Raw genomic sequence first — 22499 nt, 5'->3', positions numbered from 1 at the left:
CAAACCCCTCCTTCCATTCCAGCCTGGGCTAAGACTTTACCTAACCACAATTTCTGGCCCATTCTAGAACAGGAAGGCCCCACAACACCATAAATATAACTTGTAGTACCAAGTAAGGCATCAGAATCTGAAAGGGCACGTCAAAGTTGGCTTTTCTAAGACCAAAGGGCCCTGTCCTATGAGCAGGTATAGAAGGCCTCCTGTTTTCATCCACCCAGAGACTCCTTTCTCATTTGACCTTTTGTCCAAGTAGTCTTACACAGCATCTCCTCTGAAGTGCTCATCTTGAAATCTGCACCAAAAACCCAACTCAGTTTCTTCTTGAGTTTGGATTCTGCTTTGACTTCTAGCTATGTTCAAAAATAGCTAAACTTATGAGCTAAATTTTGTGTCCATTAGACCAAATCTCTGATAAAGAATGTATCTTGTAAGTAACATATATGAATTCCAGTACTTAAAAAATGTTATAATGAGTAAATGAAATTTCTTTCCATAGGGGATCCTGGAACAGAAAAGGGCCTAAGCTAAAAACTGAAGACTTTACTTTAAAATGTAGCAATACTGATTCATTAATGGTGACAACTGTACCATACTCATGTAAGATATTAATATCAAAGGAAACCAAATCTGATAAATAAGTTTTCTCATTTTCATCTCTGCTGAAACAGTATGTAGAGTGAGTCAGGCTAAGGACAGAGGCTTGTGGCGTAACATTAGCGCTCTCCTTCCAGGGGAATGACAGTTCCTAGCACTATCTTCTTTGGTTACAGCTAGTTCAATCAGCTATCAGTCTGTGTATCAGGATTAAAGACTGTCAAATGCCCTGATGGAATCAATATATCCAATTAGCATTTCTCTGATATACAAACCTTATCAAAAGAGGAAATGAGGTCGGGTTCAACCTGAGCTGAGTAAGCCTAAAGATCACATCAGGTGCTTTGAGAATTATTGTAGCTACGAATTTCATTACTTATCCTAGCCACATATAACTGACATAGAAGTATCTCTCCATACTGAATCACTGAGTTCAGGTTATTTGCTAGACCCAGATCAAATTCACCTTCAGAAGAGGATCAGGAATTTGCTTACTCCTTCACAATCCAGTGAACACGTGAAAAAGACTAGACTAGCTGGAAAGCATGCCTTAAAGAAGCAGAGAGCAAACTCTTGAGCTATATTAATTATGCAAAAATTTGTGTTGCTGTAATCAACAGTCCAACTAAAATGCAGTTTATTTCTGCAACATAGAACTTGAGAAATGTGAAAGCACCATGGGAAGAAAAACGTGCTGCATTCATTTAAGGCGACAATTCTTGAGGTAAAATAAATATTAGAGTAATGGTTTTCATGACTTGGAAATAAAAGTTAACAAAGCCAACAATGATTTTTTTGTTTAATTCTCTACCAACTCTACAGACATAATTCTGCTTTCACCTTCATTACACTTTCATATGGTTTTAACAGGGGATATACCTCCTCTTCTAAGAATCTTCGTATCTGCCAAAGAGGAAAGCAAATATAAGACAAAAAAAACATAAATAAGTTTTGAAAATACCTGTTTTTCAGTGTCAGTTTATATCAATGAGACATGACCTGATTTAAGCTTTTACTCCATAACTGAGTGCCATGTTTCTCTGCTGCCTGTTGGGAATCTCTCCCTAGACACAAGCAGTTAACCCACAACGCCCCCATACGCTAACTTCCCCACAAACGAGCCCAGCCTGTGCGCTTCAGCTAGGCTCAACATGCTCCACCCAGTCACCCAAGCAAAGGTCATCACTGCTCCTTCCCTCCTTCTCCTGCAACCAGCTGAGTGACTAACCTCAATAGCCCTCCAGTCTCTCCCCTGGCCAGGATCTACCTCTTCGTCATCTATCTCTCGGTCCACTGCAGCAGCCTCCCAACTGGTCTTCTACCTCCAAGTTTAAGTCTTTCAAAATCCAAACACCAGAGTGATGTGAATTTTAATTATAAACTCCTGTCTCCAACTTTAAATCCTGCAACTACTTCTGGGGCACTTGTTACCTGGGCAACACTCAAATGATTGTAGTCCCATGTTGGACAGCTCTGTATCTGCTGACTTCTGCTTGTACGTAAGATTCAGCTCAGATGTCCTATCTCCTAAGTCTTTCCCAAGTTCTACTATTCTAGGTTGTCTCCTTTGTGATCCCCAAAAGATGTGCTTCCCTCAATTCCTGAATATACTGCTTGGTACTACAAAGACCTTAGTCTTCATGACTAAGTTCTGAGCTCCCTTGAGATAAGGATATCTACTCATCATTAAGCCCCCAGATTAAACTCAGTACCTGAACACATACTGAGCACCTAGTCCGCACACGATAAATGTTTTTGAATTAACTTGTGTAGTCTCCAAAGGGAAAAAGGAGAAATGACACATTTACTGAACTCACTAGGTCTACTGACCAACCCAATAACCCTTTATGTATTTTTTATTTTTATCTTGTCTTGTCAGCAGTAAAAGCCAGATGTCAGGATTGAACCCAGATAAACCTTACAGCAAAACCCAATCTTTGTCCATACATTATACCACATTATACCACATGCTCCAGACCAAAAGAATATTCAAGAGAAATCTACGTGGGAAATAACTAAGGCAGCTCAAAACAACCAAATCTTGACATTTTGGCCAGCAGCCTACTTCGAATTCTTTCTAACTAGCCCCATTCTCATACCTCCAATGTAGAAACATTAAAGACAGTATTCCAGGTTCTGCAGCCCAGCAGTGTAAAAGGGCATCTGGGAATGGGGAAGATTGTAGCACCATGGAAGTGTTCTGACACTTACCTGCTGAGATGCACGACCGGTGAAAGAGGAAGGATCCAGCAGGCGGCTCAACTGCAAGTGGATGGGACTGAAGTAGGCATCAGCCTGGATACGTTCTATGAGGTCATTGTCACCCCCTTCCTGCTTGACCACAGCAGCTGCCTGCTGGGAAAGCACTCTAATTTTCTCATGGCAATCCTGGGAAGACAGTGAAGAATTGCTGGTTCACTAACAGGGCATGTGAACATCCTGAAAATCCATCAATACTTCACATTCGTTCTGTCTATGGCTGGTCCACAAAGCCCCTCCAAGCAGAGGTTATCCCGCTCATAGTCTGATCCTCTAGGCTCCTGACTCTGACCATACCCTCGGATGAACCTAAAGTGGATGCCCACTTCATTTTGGGTCCTCTAAAGCCTCACAAGCCATCTGCTCTTGTGTCCTGACCACTTCTCATTTCCTGTGGAAATTCAGACCTAATTTCTTCACTAATAACGTTTCCTACAAATAACTAAGTGATTCACTTCTAATAAACTGAGTTCACCACAGAGATAAGCCTGTGAAGAAATCACCTTCCAGAGATAAGCCTGTTCTATGGCAGAATACGGACACTGTTCTGCACCAATACCATGTCTGAAGGTAAGTCACTAGTGCTTTCCTTCATCCATTCTTCAGGCAGGAGAGCAGAACTAAAGGTGAACTTTCCATTTATTCAGGAGCACGAGGCCGTTACAAACCTGGCGGTTACCTCCAGCTTTCACCATGGCCATGATGATGTTCTCTGTGGCCATAAAAGGCAGCTCTTGGCGAATGCGCCGCTCAATTACCTAGAGGAATCAGTAAGGACCACAAAAGATACCTTAATGTAACGAAGTCACATTAAAACACACAGTAAAACATCAACTATGTCCAGCAAACTGCACAAGGATATGAACTGCCACACTTACGACTAGAATGGATTGTTTTATTCTATACCATATTTTTCAGTTTTCTTACTAATCCAGGGTAGTATTTTGATTTAAAAAAGGAATACTGACTTAAGTAAACTTTCAGAAGTTGCTTCACTGGAAAGATTCCTAAAATCTCAAGAGCTGAGTATATGATGGAAATAAACCCATCTGCCTCAGGCATAAAAACAGGCCAAGGGAAGACTCTACCCTGCCAGTCATATCGGAGCTGCTGATTCATGCTGGCAAACAGTGTAAGCCAATTCAAAGTACTTCTTTCTCTATTTTCTATAAATGTGTGTATGAATTCCACACTTAGTTCTCTAGAGCTGACATCACAACCTAAAGAATGAGCTCTGGTTGGGAAGGGCTCCTGGACCAGAAAACAGCTGGCTTACCACGCTGGCTGCAAAGCAGGAAAAAGTTACACTCCCCATCCCACAGCACAACCCCACCCTAATATTCTGCTTTTTAATTGAGGTCTCTTACTTTGGGGTACACCACCAATCCTTCAGAAATGTTCTGCAATGTATTCAATACAGTATCAGCAGTAAGAAATGCCTCGGCCAAACAGATACGTCTAGGAAACAAACAGCCAATTCAGTTATCTCTTTGAACAAGTAACAGTATCAGTGAAAGGTAGGGTGTGGTCTAAGAAGATGCCCCACTGACCGCCACGCGTGTGACATGCCATATGTACTGCTTGGACAATTTCTTTCAATCTCATGACTTCATCTACCCCGATAACTTGACGACCCTCAGATCTATCACTTCTTGTCCAAACCACTTGCCCTTGCCAGACGATGTAATTATCACCTCCACCTGGTTGATCCCTAGGTACCTCAAACCCAAAACTGAACTGAGCCACTTGACCACTGCCTCCTGCCCACCATGTCAAACCAGCTCTTCTTCTCCCTGGAACTCCTGTCTCAGTAAACGGCACCAGTATCTCATCACTGATTGAATACTCATTCCAGTCACCCACCAAGGCCGGCCAACCTGTCATTTTTATATCCTCATTCTTCCTCTCCATTCACATGGTCCCTGTGTCATTGTGGATTTGGATTTTTTGTGTAGCCTCCTAGCCATGTTCCCTTACAACCGTTTTTCCAAGTTGTTGCAGGGTGTCTTAGCAGGCACATCTGATCAGGTCACATCTGCTCAAAACTATTCTATGGCTGACTTCTGAATGAGTTCACGTCTTATTTTCATAGACAAATCCTGGATTACACAAAAATCCCAGAGTGCTAGCTTTAACTATAAATCCTTTTCCACTCAAGAAATCCCAGTACAATGCAAGCTAACTAGAGTACTATAAATCTGCCTTAAATAAGTATGAACATAAAATAGAAAACCATGTACATTTAACACCTTATTCAGTTACAAATTACTTCTGATCCATCTCATAACTAATCAACATGTCACTGTGCCAAGACACCACAAATGACATCTCACCTGTCTTCATAACAACATCTAAACTCCTTTTCTGAGCCTAACAAGGTTCTTCATAAACTGGCTATGATCCACCATCATGTCCCACCTCATCACTTGCCACATAAGCACTTCATTTCCCATTGCTACCCTACTACTGTTTAACTTCCTAAATTGTTCTTTCTCCTGTGTGCCTACATGCTTCCAATCTTATCATGTCTTTCAAAAATGCCTATATTTCTTCAGAGGCATCACTTCTTCTGTGAAGCCTTCTTGAATTCCTCTACCACTACCCTCTCCTCTTTGCTCCCACAAAGAGTACCTTTGATTCTAACACTCATCACACTGTTCTTGCCTCCCTCCTAGACTCTAGGCTCCTTGGGGTCAAGGAGGGAATACAGAGATGCTTGGAATTTCCTTCTGCTTCCAGGCCCGTCTTGGTCCCCCCGCAACTTGGTAAATGACATTATATTCCACTGACCGATTGGCACTATCATCCAGTGTGCGTTCAAACCACTGCACAGATGCCGTCTGCAGTGGGTCCATGATGAGGGCCATCAGGTGACGGGCCAGGCTGCAGCACCGCTCGGAGCGCATAGGGTTCCTCTTGTACGGCATTGCACTTGAGCCTGCCCAGGAACAAGGACAGGAAACAAAAGCAGAAAGATGTCAGATGAGAGTGACTGCCCAAGCATGCTGGGTCAGCTGATGACATGCCTGCAAGCTCCCAGGTCTTCACATCACACTCACCAATCTGCTGTTTTTCAAAGGGTTCCTCCATCTCCTTGAGGTTTGCCAGGAGTCGTATGTCGGTGCAAATCTGGGGAAAGCAGGGGTACAGGCATGATCTCCCGTTCTGGGTATACAGGAACCTGGAAGCAGGGACTGTACAGATGAAGGAGATGAGCTCCCTGGGTGTGCTGCAGTTAAGGTGCAGACTGGCACGTCCTCCCCAAGAGCTCCTACTCAGACTCCCGTTGGCTCCTGAAGAGCTGGGACAACAAATTCTGGGAGCATGTAAATGTTTTTGTGAGACACTGCTTAAGATATCATGGAAAGAAAATGGCAAGATGAATTTTAATGAGAATGCCAAAACTCTTTCTTCAACACACCTTGATTTAAGAAGTGTCAATACAAGCACCAAATAATTAAAACTGATGTTTGACATCTCTTGAAAGCACAATTAAGTCTGAGGCTGATTCTGCCTTCCCATGGTGTCCCATGCCCCCATAAGCTGCTACCACCACCACTCACCTTGTGCACTGATGCCCCCAAGCTAGCCAGCACAGACAGGACTTCAATGTCCACTTTTCGTGTATAGGTCTGTCCTGTGATAATGAAAGCCCTGGAATAGACAGAAAAGAGCCTTCAGTGAGAGAATTTCAGAATGTTGACTGCATCATACAAATAAGCAGAACAGACTCGAAGCGAGAGCTTGGTCCCACTGGTATACTAAGTAACACTGAGCCCAGAGGAGCTCACCAATAACATGCTCCTGGAACAAACTGTTTTCCACCTTTTCCACTAATACTCAGACAGCTGTCCTGACCCAAGAAGGAAACATGGTCCAGTGTGCCCATGTCCTGCCACAACCCGAAGGAAATGCCAGGAGGAAGGAGCACTGTTCACCACAGCGACTGTCATGGAAACGGCCTGACTTAGACTAACCCTCTGGAGGCCCTTAGTAAATAAGCAAAAACAGCAGCAACATAGGTAAGGCTACTCTAAAAATCTCAGAAGCAGGAGTTTCTTCTTTTCTTAGGGATTATAAGAAATAGAATCCAGACTATAAGAAAATAAAACCTAGGCCAGAAGGAAGGAAATGGGTGGAAGAACACAGAAAAGCCAAAAAAACTAGGGTCAAATCTAAACATGCTGAACACAGGCCTTTCATCACTTATCACAGAGGCTAACGCTTTTCCCATTTACCTACCTCTTAAATCCTGCCTTTTCTGTAACGATCTTGTCAAGCTGTTCCACCTTGGAAAGAAAAGACCCTTATAGAAACCCAGGTGTGTTTACTATGAGAACATCTCAACATCCTGCCCAGATTTCTGCCCTCCGTACTCCCTCCAGTCCAAAGATTCCACTATCCTGAGATCAATCTCTCCTACCATCCTGAAGGTTGGATTTGTCTCTGGTGCTCCCACCACTGCGTTTCTGTGTCCCCTGGTCACTTTCAGAATACCTTTTGGTCATCTCCTTCAAAGAGCTGCAGGAAGCTGGCCTGAGTGCCAGTGGTGCCCTTCACTCCTCGGAAGCGCAGGTCATCTCGGACACGCTTCAAGTTCTGGAGGTCCATGCAAAGATCTTGAATCCAAAGACAGCAACGTTTCCCAACTGTGGTCAGCTGAGCAGGCCTGAAAACAACCCAAAAGCGATACAAAGGAGGCTCACACCAAAGACTTACTTCCTAAAAGCTTCATTGCTTCTTCTAATAATTGCTGTTAACCTGGGGAAGGGTTTAGACTAAAATTAGATTAAAGGGTTTAGATTAAAGTTAAGAGATAGAGCTGGGAAGTTTGAGCAAATAACAGTTAAGGAGATTCAACGTCATCTGTAAATATTCAAAGATTATAAAACTAAAAGGCTCCTAACATAGTTCCTGCTTAATCATGAAGAAACAATATAACATAAGGGCACGGACACTGTCTTTGTTTATCCCCAGACTTTGGCAAGAAATACACATTTCACATCACATTTTCCAAGTATCAAATGTGTTCTTAGTTTTAGAAATACAACAAAGAACAAAACAGACAAGGTCCCTGTTTAATGGAGTTCACATTGTAGTGTAAACAAGAAAACAAGATAATTGCTGATTTTTAATGAAAAATATGAAAAAATGAGGATGAGGACACTGGAGAATGCTACTCTAGAGTGGAGTAAAGGAAGGCCTTTGTGAGGAGACAAGATCTGATGAGGAACCAGTTATGCTGTGAAAAACCACCCCAAACATACATAACCAGAGCGCTCTAACACAACGGCTAATGGCTTCATTGCCGGTCCAAAGTCCAGCCCAATCCACTGCAGGTTTCTGAACATAAAACATTACTACGAATAAACTGCAATAATGTTGGAAACTTCTTGCCTATTAAGCTAATAATAGTGACAGCTGGTGACATCTGTTAGGAACGTCTATAGCACGCACACCACAAGCTACAATATATTCCCAAATTAATCTCATGGTACTTTTCCTTGCTCACTCCTGCTAACAGATTAGTACATGCAAAAAAATATATGATTTTGAATAGATCTGTTCACAGCAGCATTATGTGTTACAGCCAAAAGCAGAAGCAACCCAAATGTCTGTTAACTGATGAACAGACCCACAAAGTGTGGTATATCCATACAATGGCATATTACCCAGTCACAACAAGAAATGAAGTACTCTACTTGCTGCAGTATGAACACTGAAAATTTTATGCTAAGTAGAGGAAGCCACAAGAGGATGAATAGTGTATGATTCTTTTTAAATGAAATGTCCAGAAAAGGCAAATCCACAGACAGAAAACAGATTAGTAGTTGCCAGGGGCTAAGGGATGGTGGAATGGGAGTGACTGTTAATGGGGACAGGAATTTTGGGAGAGTGATCTAAAATTTTACGCTGGTGATGACTGCATAACTCTGTAAATATACTAAAAACAACTGAATTGTACACTTAAAAAGGGCAAAATTTAGGTATCTGAATCACATCTCTATGAAGCTGCTTCCTTTTGACTGTGGGGACTGACACATACTGAGGAGCTGCCTCCATGTGGACCCCATTATCCAAGTTCCTAATGCCTGCAAATGGCAGCAGACAGTGAATGCTGGAATGCCTCAGTCCCTGAGCACTGTCCCGATGCAGAAGGATGTGGGGCTGTAACACAGGCAATGGCAGGCGCGCAGGGAGCCAGCAGAAGGCAACATTTGTCGTGACCAAGCCACACACACTGAGTACTGACTCCTTCACATGGACCATTTCTTCTAGCTTCTACACCAATAAATGCATCCCTAACTTTAAGGAAGATTAAACTCAACAGGCTTACTTAATTTACAGGAAATGATATCCTTGTTGCCAAAGCAATGCCGTATCAAAACATGAGGCAGATGCTAATACACTACCATGCAGAACCTGCTCCTACTTTCAAAAATGACATCATCAGCTTTAAAACGGTTTTATTCAGTAATCATGAAAATATTTGCACATTTTTTAAAGTTCAAAAATACAAAAAGTAGGGAATAATATGATTACCCTACTATCTCATTAACCAGAGTAATCAACATTTACATCATGGTGCAGTTTCTTCCAATCTTTGTATAATGCATATGCTGTCTTTATCCCATATTAACCTAAGCACATTTCCACAATATTAGTCTTATAAGCATCATTTTAATAGATGTGTATTATTCCAACCTGTGGCTGTATTATACACTATACCTTATTTAATTATTCTCCTATTGTTGGACATTCAGATCATTTCCAATGCTTGCTGTCATAAATATTATTTTAACAAAGATCTTCGTACATAAGGCTTTCCCCATAATTTGGACTAATTCATTGCGCTAGATTCTCAGTAATGGAATTACCAAGTCAAGAAATCTGAATTCTTTCTAAGGCTCTTGATACGTATTTCCCAATGCTTCCCAAATGAACTCTCACCAGTATAACTTTTAAGGCAGGTATCAGGTTCATTCCTCATGAGCATCTTAAGTCATCTCCTTAAGCTATGTTTTGAGATTCTTCACCTCAAGGCTTCCATGGAGAAGGGAGAACTGAACAAATAAATGAAAGCCAGATGCACACAAACAAGCCCAATTCCCAAGAAATAATCACATTACTTACTGGAAATGTGTAAAACCTAGGGTGGGAAGATCAGCTTGCTCCTTAGCAAAGTCAGCAAGCCGGGAGATCACTCTGGCAAGCTGTAAGAAAGACCAGGTGGCAGAAAGAGGGTGAATTCAGGAACTAAACTTTTAGACAATTTATTATAAAATTAGCCCTCTATTTTATGAAAGGCAAAGGCTGTATCTTTTCCTCCTTTAGGTATCCTAAAGTACCCTGAAGAGTTGATCGCAACCAACTTTTGAAAATTAGTTGACTATCCAATGAGCCATGAACTTTTTCAACTTTTTCTGCACAATTTTAAGATTACTAAACACTCATGCAGAAAAACAGGGCAAAATCATAAATCTGACCCACATATTCCAGCAACCTGCCACTAGTTAACTTCCTTCATTTCAAAGGCTATGCTTTTATAAACAGCATTCACTTGCAGTGTTTTAACCCCAAAGGAACAATTAGTTCTACAGATCAGATATGGGATCAGTCACTGGAGTCAACAATAACTGATTCAGATTTACTCTTAAGAGGTGTCCATCTCCTCTCATAAGGAATCTAGGGCTAGTAGAAAACTTCTGCCAACTCCTTACCTTTGGCAAGAGCAAGTCAAATGCATTTCTAAGAATAATCAGGTCCTGCAAAGGAAAATGCAGTGGTCTTAAACAGCTTTGTTCAAACAGTACCATCACATGACACTTTCCGGCCATCACAGCTGGGATGCTCGACCAGCTGCCTGTCTCACTATCAGCATGCCCGTGTGAAGCCAAAAGAGGCCAACAGCAGCTGTTCTTTGTGACTACTGCTGGTTTAAAAGCACAGTGACTTAGGGAGTGGCACTACTGGGAATTACTAGGAGCAAAGCCTTTATACTTATAAAGCCCAATTTAGGTGGTATCCAAAATAACTAGAAAAGAGTTAAGGGGTAAACCCTTATCCTGAAAACTGCAAAGACATACAGGTCAACAAGTTTTCTATCTTTCCAGAGAGGAGTGCTTGAGTTTCTGAGAAACTCCCATAGGTACTTTCCATTAGTTTACTCTATTTTTTCATGTTTATCATTGCTAAAAAAAGGACATGAACCAAAACATCAAGGTTTAGGAAACATAAAACTATTCTTGAGGGAGATAAAGAGATTTATTTCAGGCAACTCCAACACATGCTTCTATGAGACAGCAATTACTGAACCCAACTACACATTGGACACTTTTTAAAAGCATATATTCTAAGTGAGGGGACTGCTTTTCCATTATTTGGCTCATCAATTATACACAAATGTCTTAAATTATGTACCACTTAAGACTAAAAAAGTATTTGGGGGCAACTTAAAAATGAGTGGCTTCTTTCTGAATTGAAGTGTACCTGGAATCTAAGTTCTGGTCACACGGGTGCACGGTGAGTCAGAGCACAGCTAGGGAGCCTTTCTACCTGGGCTTGTATCTTGCCTACCTGTGTAACCTTGGGCAAGTTGTTCGACCTTTCCTTAAGTGTCTTCATCTGTACAGCTAGGGATAATAAAGCCAGATTCCAAAGACTACATATTCCATTTATATGAAATTACTAGAAAAGGCAAAACTACAGAAACAGAAGGCAGCTCAGTGGTTGGCTGGGTCTTAAAGCAGGAGTGGGGACTGACTGCAAACAGGAACAAGAGAATTTCTTAGGGGGAGGGATGTGCTCCCAAAGCTGGCATGTGGTGAAGGATAAACTGCATAATTTTACTAATATTCATTAAGCTGTACATTTAAAATGGGTGAATTTATAGTATTTACAGTATATAATTGTATCTCAATAAAGCTGTTTAAAAATGGATATACTAGCATTATCTCTCATGGTTGTTGTGAAGAACAAATGAAGTAATAAATACCAAGTGCTTAGAACAGTGCCAGGCAGTAAACTTTTAGGAAAATTCATGCTGTTTCTTTTTCCTATTTGACTATAAGATGCTTTTACTAAGAATTACACTGCAATCCCTTTCTTATTTTCAGAAGTCACAGCAGAGTTACAAAGGACCCTGGAAAGAAAATCCCTTTGGAAAATTACCTCCATTAGTTCCATTACTTGGCTCACCATTATACACAGATGACTTTAATTATGTACTACTTAAGATGCTGAAGTGCTAAATGCTAAGACCTTGGCTTATGTGCAGCCTATCAATGTGTAAACAGTATCTGTAGGTCTTACTTTATGGGGGTCATTAGGAGCTATAGTTTTTGGATTGGAAGGATACCAAAAGCAGAAAATTCCTGAGTGTTCAGATACTCCTAACAAGTAAAGATCTATGGAGTCACCTCCTAAAATCAGGCAAAATCAAACACAATTTATAAAAGCATGACAGAGTCTTAAGTGGAAACAAAATAAGATGGGCTCTTACTGTATTGTCTCCAACAAAGCAGGAAGTGGCTCCAAGATGAATTATGCTGGCAGCTTTTGGACAGCAGTGGCCAAAGGTGTGCACATGAGCCATCACATCATGTCTTAACCGTTTCTCTTCCTCAGCTGCCATCTTGAAGTCAATGTTGTCCAGGTTTAATCCCATCTCCTGGATTTGTTCATCTGTGATAGGCAAACCTAATGTCTGCAGGACAGGCAAAATAAAATAGAATAGCCCCAAGGTGTCACAATTATTTAAAATCAATAAAAAAAGGGCTCATATTAGCATTTATGTCCTACCTCCCAATTCTCAAATTAAAATGTGGAACAACTGAAAGTACGTGGGGAGGAGGGGACAATGTTCCCATTGAATCATGGTAAATTATATTCTAAGTAAACTCCAATACATACAATAATGTAATCCTGATCTTTGTTCCCTCTCCGTCTGCTTGGCTCACTTCTTCACATTTTATGGTCTCTGGGCTCAAATCTTCTCAGAAACATCTTTTCTGATTTCAGTGTGAAACATCCTTCCTCTCTGTGACTCTCTATCCCTTCCTTTACCCTGGTTTTATTTAAGCAGGTTTTAAATAGATATAATATTTTAAAATGTCATCACATGACATTTAACAAATGTAACAAATGTATTAGCCTGTCCCTCCCCTCTAAAATGTATACTCTGTGAGAAGACAGCTTTGTTATATCTATTGCTTACTCCTTAGTACTTGGCATGTAAGTTCCCAAAATATGGGATCCAGGCCACAGCTTTGTATTTGACCCAGATGGATTTATTCAAATAAGCCAAAATTAGGAATGCTAAGCGGTTTTGCCAATAACTTATGTATAGCACACTCAATGCAACTGAAAGCAACTGCAGGAGATATTGATGAGAAAATAAACACATCACACTTTACATTCCTCCATCACCAGAAAAATCAGGTTGGAAAAAGTATCTGCTTAGCCCACAGTTGAGAACCTGGGATCCAAGCGCTGAATATACACATTGGTAAAATGTATTCAAACTTCACTTGAAATTCCCAAGCTTTGGCCCTTAGACCTGTCTTGTCCAAGAGGGTAACTACTAGCCAGCTATGGCTATTTACATTTAAACTGATTAAAATTAAAAAGCAAAAATTCAGTTCCTGAGTCACAACAGCCACATTTCAAGTGCTCAGTAGCTACATGTGACAGACATATGTGCCTGTGATCTTTCACCAGTAGATGTGACATCCCAGGGCTCCTCCCAAGGCAAAGCAGCAGGGGACAGCGTGGTCAAGCTGTCAAAGTTCATTCCCCACTCCTAATTTTTTGCACTTCTCCTAATCTCTTCTCCCTCAAGTTTTTTTTCCCTAACTACTAAATTAGTATGTAATTTATGCTAATTTTGAAACGTTAATAGATAATCCAAACGCAGCTGACTATATCAAAATTATATGCATTTCAGGCAATGTGCTGACTAGGCAAAGGAAAGAACACATTCTTTCAGATGACTTTACATTTCAATACGAGCTTGAAATCATTTACTAGCTACGGTGACCCTGGCAAAGTCTTCAAATGCTACCATCCTAATCCACTTAATGGAGTATCAAGTGGAATTGAAAATAAGAGTACACGCTAGTAGGAGATATACCACAATTACCATTAATATCCTCTTCTACTCTCCATTTTGTTATCTGAGCCAACATTTATGAAATCTCTCTGGGCCTCCATCTGATCATCTATAAAACGTCTTTAAAAGAGTACCATAAAAGGTTGTTTTTGAGGATTAATGAGCTATTAATTTGCCGTCTTAAAACTGTGCCTGGCACATAGTAGGCACTATGAAAATGTCTATTATTATGTCACTTCATTTTCTTAAGCACAGTGATTGGTAAGGAGTAAAATCAAAGATGAAAGTCTGCTATCGGGGGAGTTCTACTGTACCTTGGTCCCAGGCAAGTACTCAAGAATGTTTCCGTGCTCACTAATGCCGTTTGAGAGAACCCTGCCAGCTGCTTGGTGTGACATTTTCCTCTGAAACTTTATAGCTCTCTGGATCACCTTGAGTTTCCTTCAACTCCTCAGGGAAGGGCCCTCTGGAGCTATTTCTGAAACCGTTGGGCTGAAAAGCTCTATACGTAGCTCTTCTAGGAGAATCCATAAATCCCATCTAATAAACTCGTACCCTGATTATCCCTCCTCAGAGGCAAAACGCAGCCATGAAGCGGAAATAGTGGCCTAGGAGACATGGACTTTGCAGCGACAACCCTGTCACTAACTACAAGGAGGCACTATGTAAAACGATGTGGCTAAGCGTTCGGGCTCTGCATTCCACCCAGGTTCACACCCCGGGTCCCGTATGAATGGTCAGGAGCAAATAAGGCGCTTGTTTTTATCATCGAGGCTTGGTTTTCTCCCCTATAATATGGAAAATCACCACTTAATGTGCACAGCAGGAAAAAACGTGTTAAGAGAAGAAATCAGCACAAGGGCGCCTAACGAGCGCTCAGGGTCCGTGGCTAGCAGCATATTTCCGCAGGAACTGCCGAGATGAATTCCCTGCCAACAGCTCCCTTCTCGTCGATTCTCCGCGTCTCTAACCCCCGAGGACTAAAAACACTTGAGGCAACAGGTGGCAGCTTCCGGGACTCCAGCCCTGGCCTTCCTGGAGCCGCGGCTCCTCAAAAAGAGAACACCCGGCCGAAGAATGCCGGGCGAGCCCCCGGGCGACTAAGCTGTGCTCGGAGCGGGGCCAGCCACGTGCTGGGGCGGGGGCGGGCGGGGCGGGGGCGGGCCCGCCCGTCTCTCCCGGCCTGGCCCCGCCCGCGGCGCCTCACCTGCTCGGCCTCCGCCAGCCACAGCCAGAGCTGCCGCCACGTCCGGAACTTGTACCTGTCACTAAACACGAAGCACATTTCAGGGCTGGCGTAGCGGGAGGCAAGCGGCGAGCGGTAGCTGTCGTGCCCGCAGGCCGCCTGCTGCCCACCACCATCGCCTGCAGCAGCCATTCCGGACTCTCCACCCCGCGAGAGCTGATCCGGACGGAGAGGGCGGAAGCGGAAGCCCGGGGGCGGGACTTCCGCTGTGGTTCCGCCCCGGGGGCGCCGGGAGACCCGAGGTCCTGAAGTGGCCGTCTTTCGGCTGTTGCCTGTGGAGGGTTAATAAGTTTCTCTTCGTTTATAAGGAATGTGATTAGCGCTTCATAAGTTAATTAGCTGCTCTGCGCCTCAGTTTCCCCATCTGAGAAAAGGTACAGCGATAACTGCGTTTAAGATTCCTGTTGAGGATTGGGTACTAGAACGAAGTCTAGGACACTGGGAAAACCCTCCTTTTTTTCCTTTTACCAATTATTATCGTAGGTTCTCTCTCCAACGCTCCTACTGCCAGTGTGGCACCGAACACGGTTCTGAGGAGAAATGAGAATGCCCAAGGGAAAGCGGCACTTACTGAGTTACAAGTGAGCCCCTTGCACGAGACTGCAGTAAAAATGGACTGCATAATGGTGTACGTGGGGGGCACTTGGTGAAGGGGGAGGTCTAGTAAACAATGTTCTTCATGTAATTGTAGATTAATGATACAAAAAAAAAATGGACTGCAGCAAGTGCTGGATCTGCCACTCATTGAAGCTGAGTGACTTGCTGAGGGTCATCCACTTATAAGTGGGGCCTTTGGACCTCAGATTCTGCACTTCTGGCCATTATGCCTTATCATCCTCAGCACACACCATGCCAGGTCACACTATGGCTTGGTGAAGGCATCCCCCTGTCCTAGAACACCTCCCTCTTTTCTCAATACTTCCTACTTAAGATGCAGTCCAGAAAATGTTCCCTGACGGTCCCATTTTTTCCCCTGGTTGGCCAATAATAATAAAAACCCTAACATTTGTAGGGGTCGTGCTAGGTAGGTATCAGGCACTGTCAGGCGTGCTTTACACACGTGATCTCACTTAATCCTTGTGAAGATCCTGAGTTGTTCAGATATTAAGTGAAATAATACAAGTAAAGCCCTTGGTGCACTTGTATAAATGCTAGCCATTATGATCCCTATTTTGCAGATGACAGAACTAGGCGTGGGCAAGTTAAGTGTCGAGATGGCTTGTGTAGAAAGGAGTGAGCTAGGAGTTAAATGCAGGTGGGTAGGCTCTGGACACCTGGTTCTTAACAGCTCCAAATGTACCCTTGCCCTGTGCAACAGTATCAAACATCGCAGCTGTGAAATTAAGTTTGAGTTCCTCACTATAAAGAGACCTCCCAGGGGAATTCCATTTTGATTCCCCAGCTTGTTTGCTGGGGTGAACTACCCTTTCCCAGTAACCATAATACTTCAGGGATATTAAAACAGGGATATTAGATCTCAAGGCTTTAAGATCGTATCTTTGACAATAACTTCTTTTCCTGTCACCTTTCCATTTCTGCTTTCACTTATTCACAGATTCACTCAAAAACATATGGACCAAATTAATATATGATAAAGGAGCCAGGGAAACACAATGGGGAAATGACAGCCTCTTCAACAGCTGGTGTTGGCAAAACTGGACAGCTACATGCAAGAGAATGAAACGATTATTGTTTAACCCCATACACAAAAGTAAACTCAAAATGGATCAAAGACCTGAATATAAGTCATGAAACCGTAAAACTCTTAGAATACAACATAGGCAAACATCTCCTGACTATAAGCATGAGCAACTTCTTCCTGAACGCATCTCCTCCAGAAAGGGAAACAAAAGCAAAAATGAACTCATGGGACTACATCAAACTAAAAAGTTTCTGTACAGCAAAGGACACCATCAACAGAACAAAAAGGCATCCTACAGTATGGGAGAATATATTTGTAAATGACATATCTGACAAGGGGTTAACATCCAAAATATATAAAGAACTTGATGTGCCTCACCACCCAAAAAGCAATAACCCGATTCACAAATGGGCAGAGGATATGAAGAGACAGTTCTCCAAAGAAGAAATTCAGATGGCCAACAGACACATGAAAAGATGCTCCACATCACTAATCATCAGGGAAATGCAAATTAAAACCACAATGAGATATCACCTCACACCAGTAAGGATGGCCAGCATCGAAAAGACTAAGAACAACAAAGCTGGTGAGGATGCAGAGAAAGGGGAACCCTCCTACACTGCTGGTGGGAATGTAAGCTAGTTCAACAATTGTGGAAAGCTATATGGAGATGCCTCAAAAAACTAAAAATAGAAATACCCTTTGACCTGGAATCCCACTCCTTGGAATTTACCCAAAGAATACAACTTCTCAGATTCAAAAAAACATATGCACCTCTATGTTTATCACAGCACTTTTTACAGTAGCCAAGACATGGAAGCAAACTGTCCATCAGTAGATGAATGGATAAAGAAAATGTGGTACATAGACACAATGGAATACTATTCAGCCATAAGAAAGAAACAAATCCTACCATTTGCAACGACATGGATGGAGCTGGAGGACATTATGCTCAGTGAAATAAGCCAGGCGGAGAAAGACAAATGCCAAATGATTTCCCTCATTTGTGGAGTATAACAATGAAGCAAAACTGAAGGAACAAAATAGCAGCAGACTCAGAGACTCCAAAATGAACTAGTGGCTACCAAAGGGGAGGGGTGTGGGAGGGCATGTGGGGAGGGAGAAGGGGATTGAAGGGTATTATGTTTAGTACACATGGTGTGGGGGATCATGGGGAAACAGTGTAGCACAGAGAAGGTACATAGTGGATCTGTGGCATCTTGCTGCACTGATGGACAGTGACTGCATTGGGGTATGGTGGGGACTTAATATGGGTAAGTGTAGTAACCACATTGTTTTTTCATGGGAAACCTTCATAAGTGTGTATCAATCATACCTTAATAAAAAAAACAAACACATGGACCACCCTGTAGTGTTCTCCCTCCACAACTCTGTGGTTTCATGAATGATGAGGGATCTGGCTTTTTATAGGCTTCTAATAACTCACCAGAATTAAGTGTTGTTTGCCTTTCCATTGATGGCAACCTCAGTGTGGGCAGGGAGCATGTCTACCTTGGTCACCTGTGTCCCTGGCACTTAGCACGGGATCTTGCATAGTGTTGGTGCTCTAGCAGTGTTTGCTTAGTGGATGAATGTTGCCCAAAGGAGCCTAGCTCAGAAATAAATAAGGCCCATAATAGCCAAGATCCATGTCAGGTCCTGACATTGCACTTCCACTTCCCCCAGCCTCACACCTCTTTAGTGTCCTCATTCCGCGGATCCTGCTTTCTCCACCTGGGCTCCAGAATTAGCAGTCAGAACTGAGTGCAGTGCCAGTCCCAGATACCTGGCCATCAGCTGGTTGAGTTCTTCATCCAGGTCTTCCTCCACTTCAGAGGACTGGTTTTGGGGGTGAGGGCAGACATTCTGGGAAGATGAAGAATTTATTCCTTGCACCTTTCCACTGAGTGCTTCGGCCTTGACGTGCTGTGGGGTTTACTATTCTCACTTCCCACTCTTGCAGACTCAGCTGTCCTGTCTTTCAGGCCTCTCCCCTGCCTCTGCTTCACTTTGCTGTTACTTTCCTCCTTCAAATAGGAGCTTCTGCCTTCAAACTCTCTCTTCATTCAGGAAAGGATCTTGCCCTTTCAATTATTTTATCTCGAATGTTTAGTCTCTTCAGTGCTACCTCACTTCTCTTTTTTAAATGCACACGTCTCTTCCACTGTTGCAACATCTTCCCTTGCCCTGTTACCTGTTGAACATGGAAACTGCTCTTTACAGCTGCTTCTTCAGCAACCATTCCTGGCACTGCCAGTTATTAGCTGTGTGACTTTGGCAATTACTTAATCGTTTGGTACTAGGGTTTTTTCACCTGTGAAACATGGCTGATGACCCCCCAGATGTAACAGGAGAAGCAAAGGCTAAGAATAGATGCTGACTCCCTAGCTCGGTGTCCAGGACCTTCTTCTGTTCAACAAATCCATTCCCCTCCTTGCTGTAGTCCTTAGCACTGTTGAGACAGGAACCGTAGGCTTAGACAGAGTAGGGTGAGGGCCTCCAGGAAAAGCAGGGTGGAATATCTGATCAGAGCAATGTAGCAATGGGCAAAGAAGTCCCTATTGAAACTCTTTGTGTTAAGCATTATACAAAGTCAAAGTCACACTAATTCTCTAGGGAAAGATACCAGACTAAGAATACAGACGTCTTCAGTGAGATCAGTTAAAGGTCAAAAGGCCGGGAGCAACTTGGCCTGGAATGTTTGAGTGTTGCACAAGGATATCAGCATAAGCGGTGACTTCACTGTAAAGAGCCCTAGCAGACAGACAATAGCCCAGCCCACCTTGAGGGCAGGGCAGGTGGTACAAGTCCACACCCCTAAGCCTTTTTTTCACGTTCCCAAAATTCCTCAATTGCCTATAAAACCCCTAGACAACGCCCCATCACGGGCTCTCTTGTCCCATCCCGGCGTGAGCCGGGAGCTCTGTCTTCTCACTTTACTTCTAAATAAAAGCCTGTACCTTGCTCTCCTACCTTGAGTGTTTGTGAAGCTCATTCTTCGGCTTCGTGAACAAGAACCCCGGCATCACTGTGATGTAACTTCTCCCCTCTCATTTCCTTCAAACCACACTCTCATTGATGACCAAGAACTTCCTCTAACAAGCAAAAGGCCCTTTCCCATACTTGTTCGCCTATATTTACATTAAGAATCACTAATAAAGTGTTGAGGAACACACAGGGAAAGAACTGGGAGGGAGCAACTGTTCCAATGTACATCTTTATATCATTTTGATTTTTGAGCCAAATAGGTTTTTTCCCCCTCCACTAAGTCATCCCTCCTGGTGGATTGAAATATTTAGCATTTTTCGACAACCCCCCCTACTCCTCCTTTGAAAAGTAAACCGTTCTGATTCTCCCTGACCTCTTTGATCACCCCTCCACCTCTCCTTCCTAGGAAAGGAAGCCACGGGAGTTTGCTCAAGATTTAGCCCCACCTTCCCTCCCCTTGGAAACCACATGCACGTCTGCAAGGCTTACCTACCTGAGTCCACGTGTTTTCCAGTTTTGGCTCTCGGTCTTCAGAGGCCACCTAGACACTTCCACCTGATCGCCACTGTTACCTACAGCGACATCTCTGAAATCGGGAGTTTCACTTTTATCTCTTTTGTGCCTTCTCTATGAACAGGTCTACTGATGGTTTTCTTTCATATCTATCCTTCTGTTTTTATTTCAGGCTTTAAAAAGACCTCATTTCTTAAATTCTTGATGTAACATCCTGTTATCTATTAGGATCATCCATTTCACAGTGGTGCACACTGTGAGGCAGGCATTGCACTGGGCCCTGGGATACAACAGTCAGCCAATGAGGCGTAACTGAAGAGGACACAGGTGAGAAGAGAGGGAAGTAAATTTGGAGAAGTAGATGTCAGTCAGACCATGAGAAATCAGGGTATTTGAAGGTTTTACTCTAAGCAACGGGAAGCCACTGAGGCTTTAGGCTGTTGGATGACTCATCAGATTTGTGTTCTGAAAACTCATCCTGGCTATTATATATAGAATGGATGGTGGGGGGAACTGGAATGGAAGCCAAGTGAGAAACCAGTTGGGCTAATGCAGTGGACTAGGTAAAGACCTTGATGTGTCGGTGATTTAGCTTGGACAAGGGCAGCTAGTGGCAGAGGAAATGAAGAGAGATCAGGAGGTACAAGCAATCCCGTTTGGTGACAGACCAGTTACAGGGAGCAGGGAGGAGGCAGAGGCAAGCCTGCTCCTGGGTTTCTAAGTTTTACCATTGAATGGATGGTAATGCCATTTACCGTGGGAGGAGAGGCAAGTAGGCAGGAGGGTCTCCTGTTTGGGATTTATTCAGTCTGCAGTGACATTAAGATTTCCAGGTGTTTTGAAATGTTGAGTAGGCAATTACATACACAGTTCTGGAGTCCAATGGTAAAGGTTGGATGTACAAATTCAGCAGTTGTTAACATAAAGATAGATGGTATTAATGCCATAGGGGTTTTAGGCCCTGGAGCTGGTGATCAACAGAAGAGAATTCTGCTTTTTTTGGTGCTTACATTTCAGTGAGGAAGAAGAATAAAGAATAAGCAAGATAATTTTAGAAAGTATTAAGTTCTATGAAGAAAATACAACAAGGCAAGAGCACAGAGTAGCTTAGGGTAGGGATGGGAGAGATGACAGCTATTTTTTGATAGGTTATCAGATAAGACCTCACATTTCACCAGACTACACAAAGATGAAAGGAAAAGAGCAGTCCAGGCAAAAGGAAAATAATGGTCTTGAAGTGGGCATGAACTCAGTGTGATAAAGAAAAAGGAAAGCTAACAGAGCTAGTGTTAAGATTGAGATGGGGAGTCAAGGAATGAGATGTTATGTAGGATTTGTGCAAGGTTTATGGAACCATGATATGGATTTTGGATTTTTAACTGTAAGGAGAAACCATTGGAGGGTAGTGACATGAACAGAATAGTCTGTCAGGTCAAGGGAGAGATGGTAAATTGCTAGAAGCTACTGCAGTGCTGCAGATAAACACGCAGGGTGGTGGGACCCATGAGTTGTGGTGAGATGTGACATGTGGATGGGTGTGGATGTTTGGCATGGAGCTGACAACTTCCTGGTGGGCTAAGCAAAGCCAACAGGGAGGTGAAGGTGTTGCCATTTACTGAGATGGGAAAGACTTGACAAGGAAGGTGGAGGGACTTGTCCATTAGACATAGAAGTGGACACTTAGTTGGATAGATTAGGGTTGGAGATACAATTAGGGCAGGATTGGGGATGTGTAGGTAAAAACATGGGGCTTGTTGAACTCATAGGGAGAAGCAACGCTGACTAGAAAACATTCAGGACTGAACCCAGGGGCAGTCCAAAATTCAGAGCTCAATTAGAGCGAAAAGGTGACCAGTGAGGTGGATGCTGCTGCCTAGGACTGTAGCAGAAGAGAAAACAAAGGAGGCCCTGGGCTTGAGCACTGATGAAATCCAACATTCCATGGCTGGGTCAGAGGATGAAAAAGCTGTAGAAGATAAAGGAGCATGTTAGAGCATCCAAGGATGCCTAGGTGGTGTGGTGTCAAGAGGCAAATGGTCATGTGCCCTGGACTAGGGAGGTTGTTAAGAGACCTCAAGAGAGAGCTCTTTTAGGGGAATGAGAGAGGCAGAAACCAGATTGGAAGGGGAGGCGAGAAAATTTCTCAA

The 22499-nt window shown here is 43.0% G+C and overlaps 1 protein-coding gene and 1 long non-coding RNA gene across 3 annotated transcripts; one reads left to right on the top strand and one right to left on the bottom strand.

Annotated features, from left to right (window-relative positions):
• Positions 1–1379: 1379 nt before the first annotated feature.
• Positions 1380–15390, bottom strand: ADSL (adenylosuccinate lyase). Of its 2 annotated transcripts, none has more exons than XM_017660765.3 (13): positions 15171–15390; positions 12356–12559; positions 10575–10619; positions 9988–10067; positions 7351–7522; positions 7096–7142; positions 6417–6507; positions 5913–5982; positions 5644–5791; positions 4221–4311; positions 3522–3611; positions 2806–2982; positions 1380–1497 (listed from the first exon to the last, which is right to left on the bottom strand). In XM_017660765.3, exons 1-13 carry the CDS (start codon positions 15339–15341, stop codon positions 1411–1413), a joined length of 1473 nt encoding a protein of 490 aa, XP_017516254.3. In that variant the 5' UTR covers positions 15342–15390; the 3' UTR covers positions 1380–1410. The 2 variants fall into 2 exon arrangements, with proteins under 2 accessions (XP_017516254.3, XP_017516253.1); XM_017660764.3 differs by having other exon boundaries at positions 15226–15371.
• Positions 15391–15415: 25 nt separating this feature from the next.
• Positions 15416–18207, top strand: LOC108397358 (uncharacterized). The gene is made up of 3 exons (XR_001853164.3): positions 15416–15583; positions 15693–15837; positions 16765–18207. It is a non-coding gene; the product is annotated as an uncharacterized lncRNA (long non-coding RNA).
• Positions 18208–22499: the final 4292 nt, after the last annotated feature.

Source organism: Manis javanica, chromosome 10, assembly GCF_040802235.1.
Source record: "Manis javanica isolate MJ-LG chromosome 10, MJ_LKY, whole genome shotgun sequence".
In the NCBI taxonomy this organism is placed as follows: domain Eukaryota; kingdom Metazoa; phylum Chordata; class Mammalia; order Pholidota; family Manidae; genus Manis; species Manis javanica.
The sequence above is the reverse complement of the archived record's forward strand: the minus strand, read 5'-3'. Positions and strand labels throughout refer to the sequence as shown.

What these genes read in the sequence shown, in the direction of transcription:
- ADSL (XM_017660765.3), bottom strand. Translation starts at nt 15,341, where the DNA reads ATGGCTGCTGCAGGCGATGGTGGTGGGCAGCAGGCGGCCTGCGGGCAC. An exon ending in TTGACTTGCTCTTGCCAAAG is followed by an intron (nt 10,068 to 10,574) that starts GTAAGGAGTTGG and finishes TCTTTCTTACAG; the next exon opens with CTTGCCAGAGTGATCTCCCG. An exon ending in GAAAAGGCAGGATTTAAGAG is followed by an intron (nt 6,508 to 7,095) that starts GTAGGTAAATGG and finishes TGTCTATTCCAG; the next exon opens with GGCTTTCATTATCACAGGAC.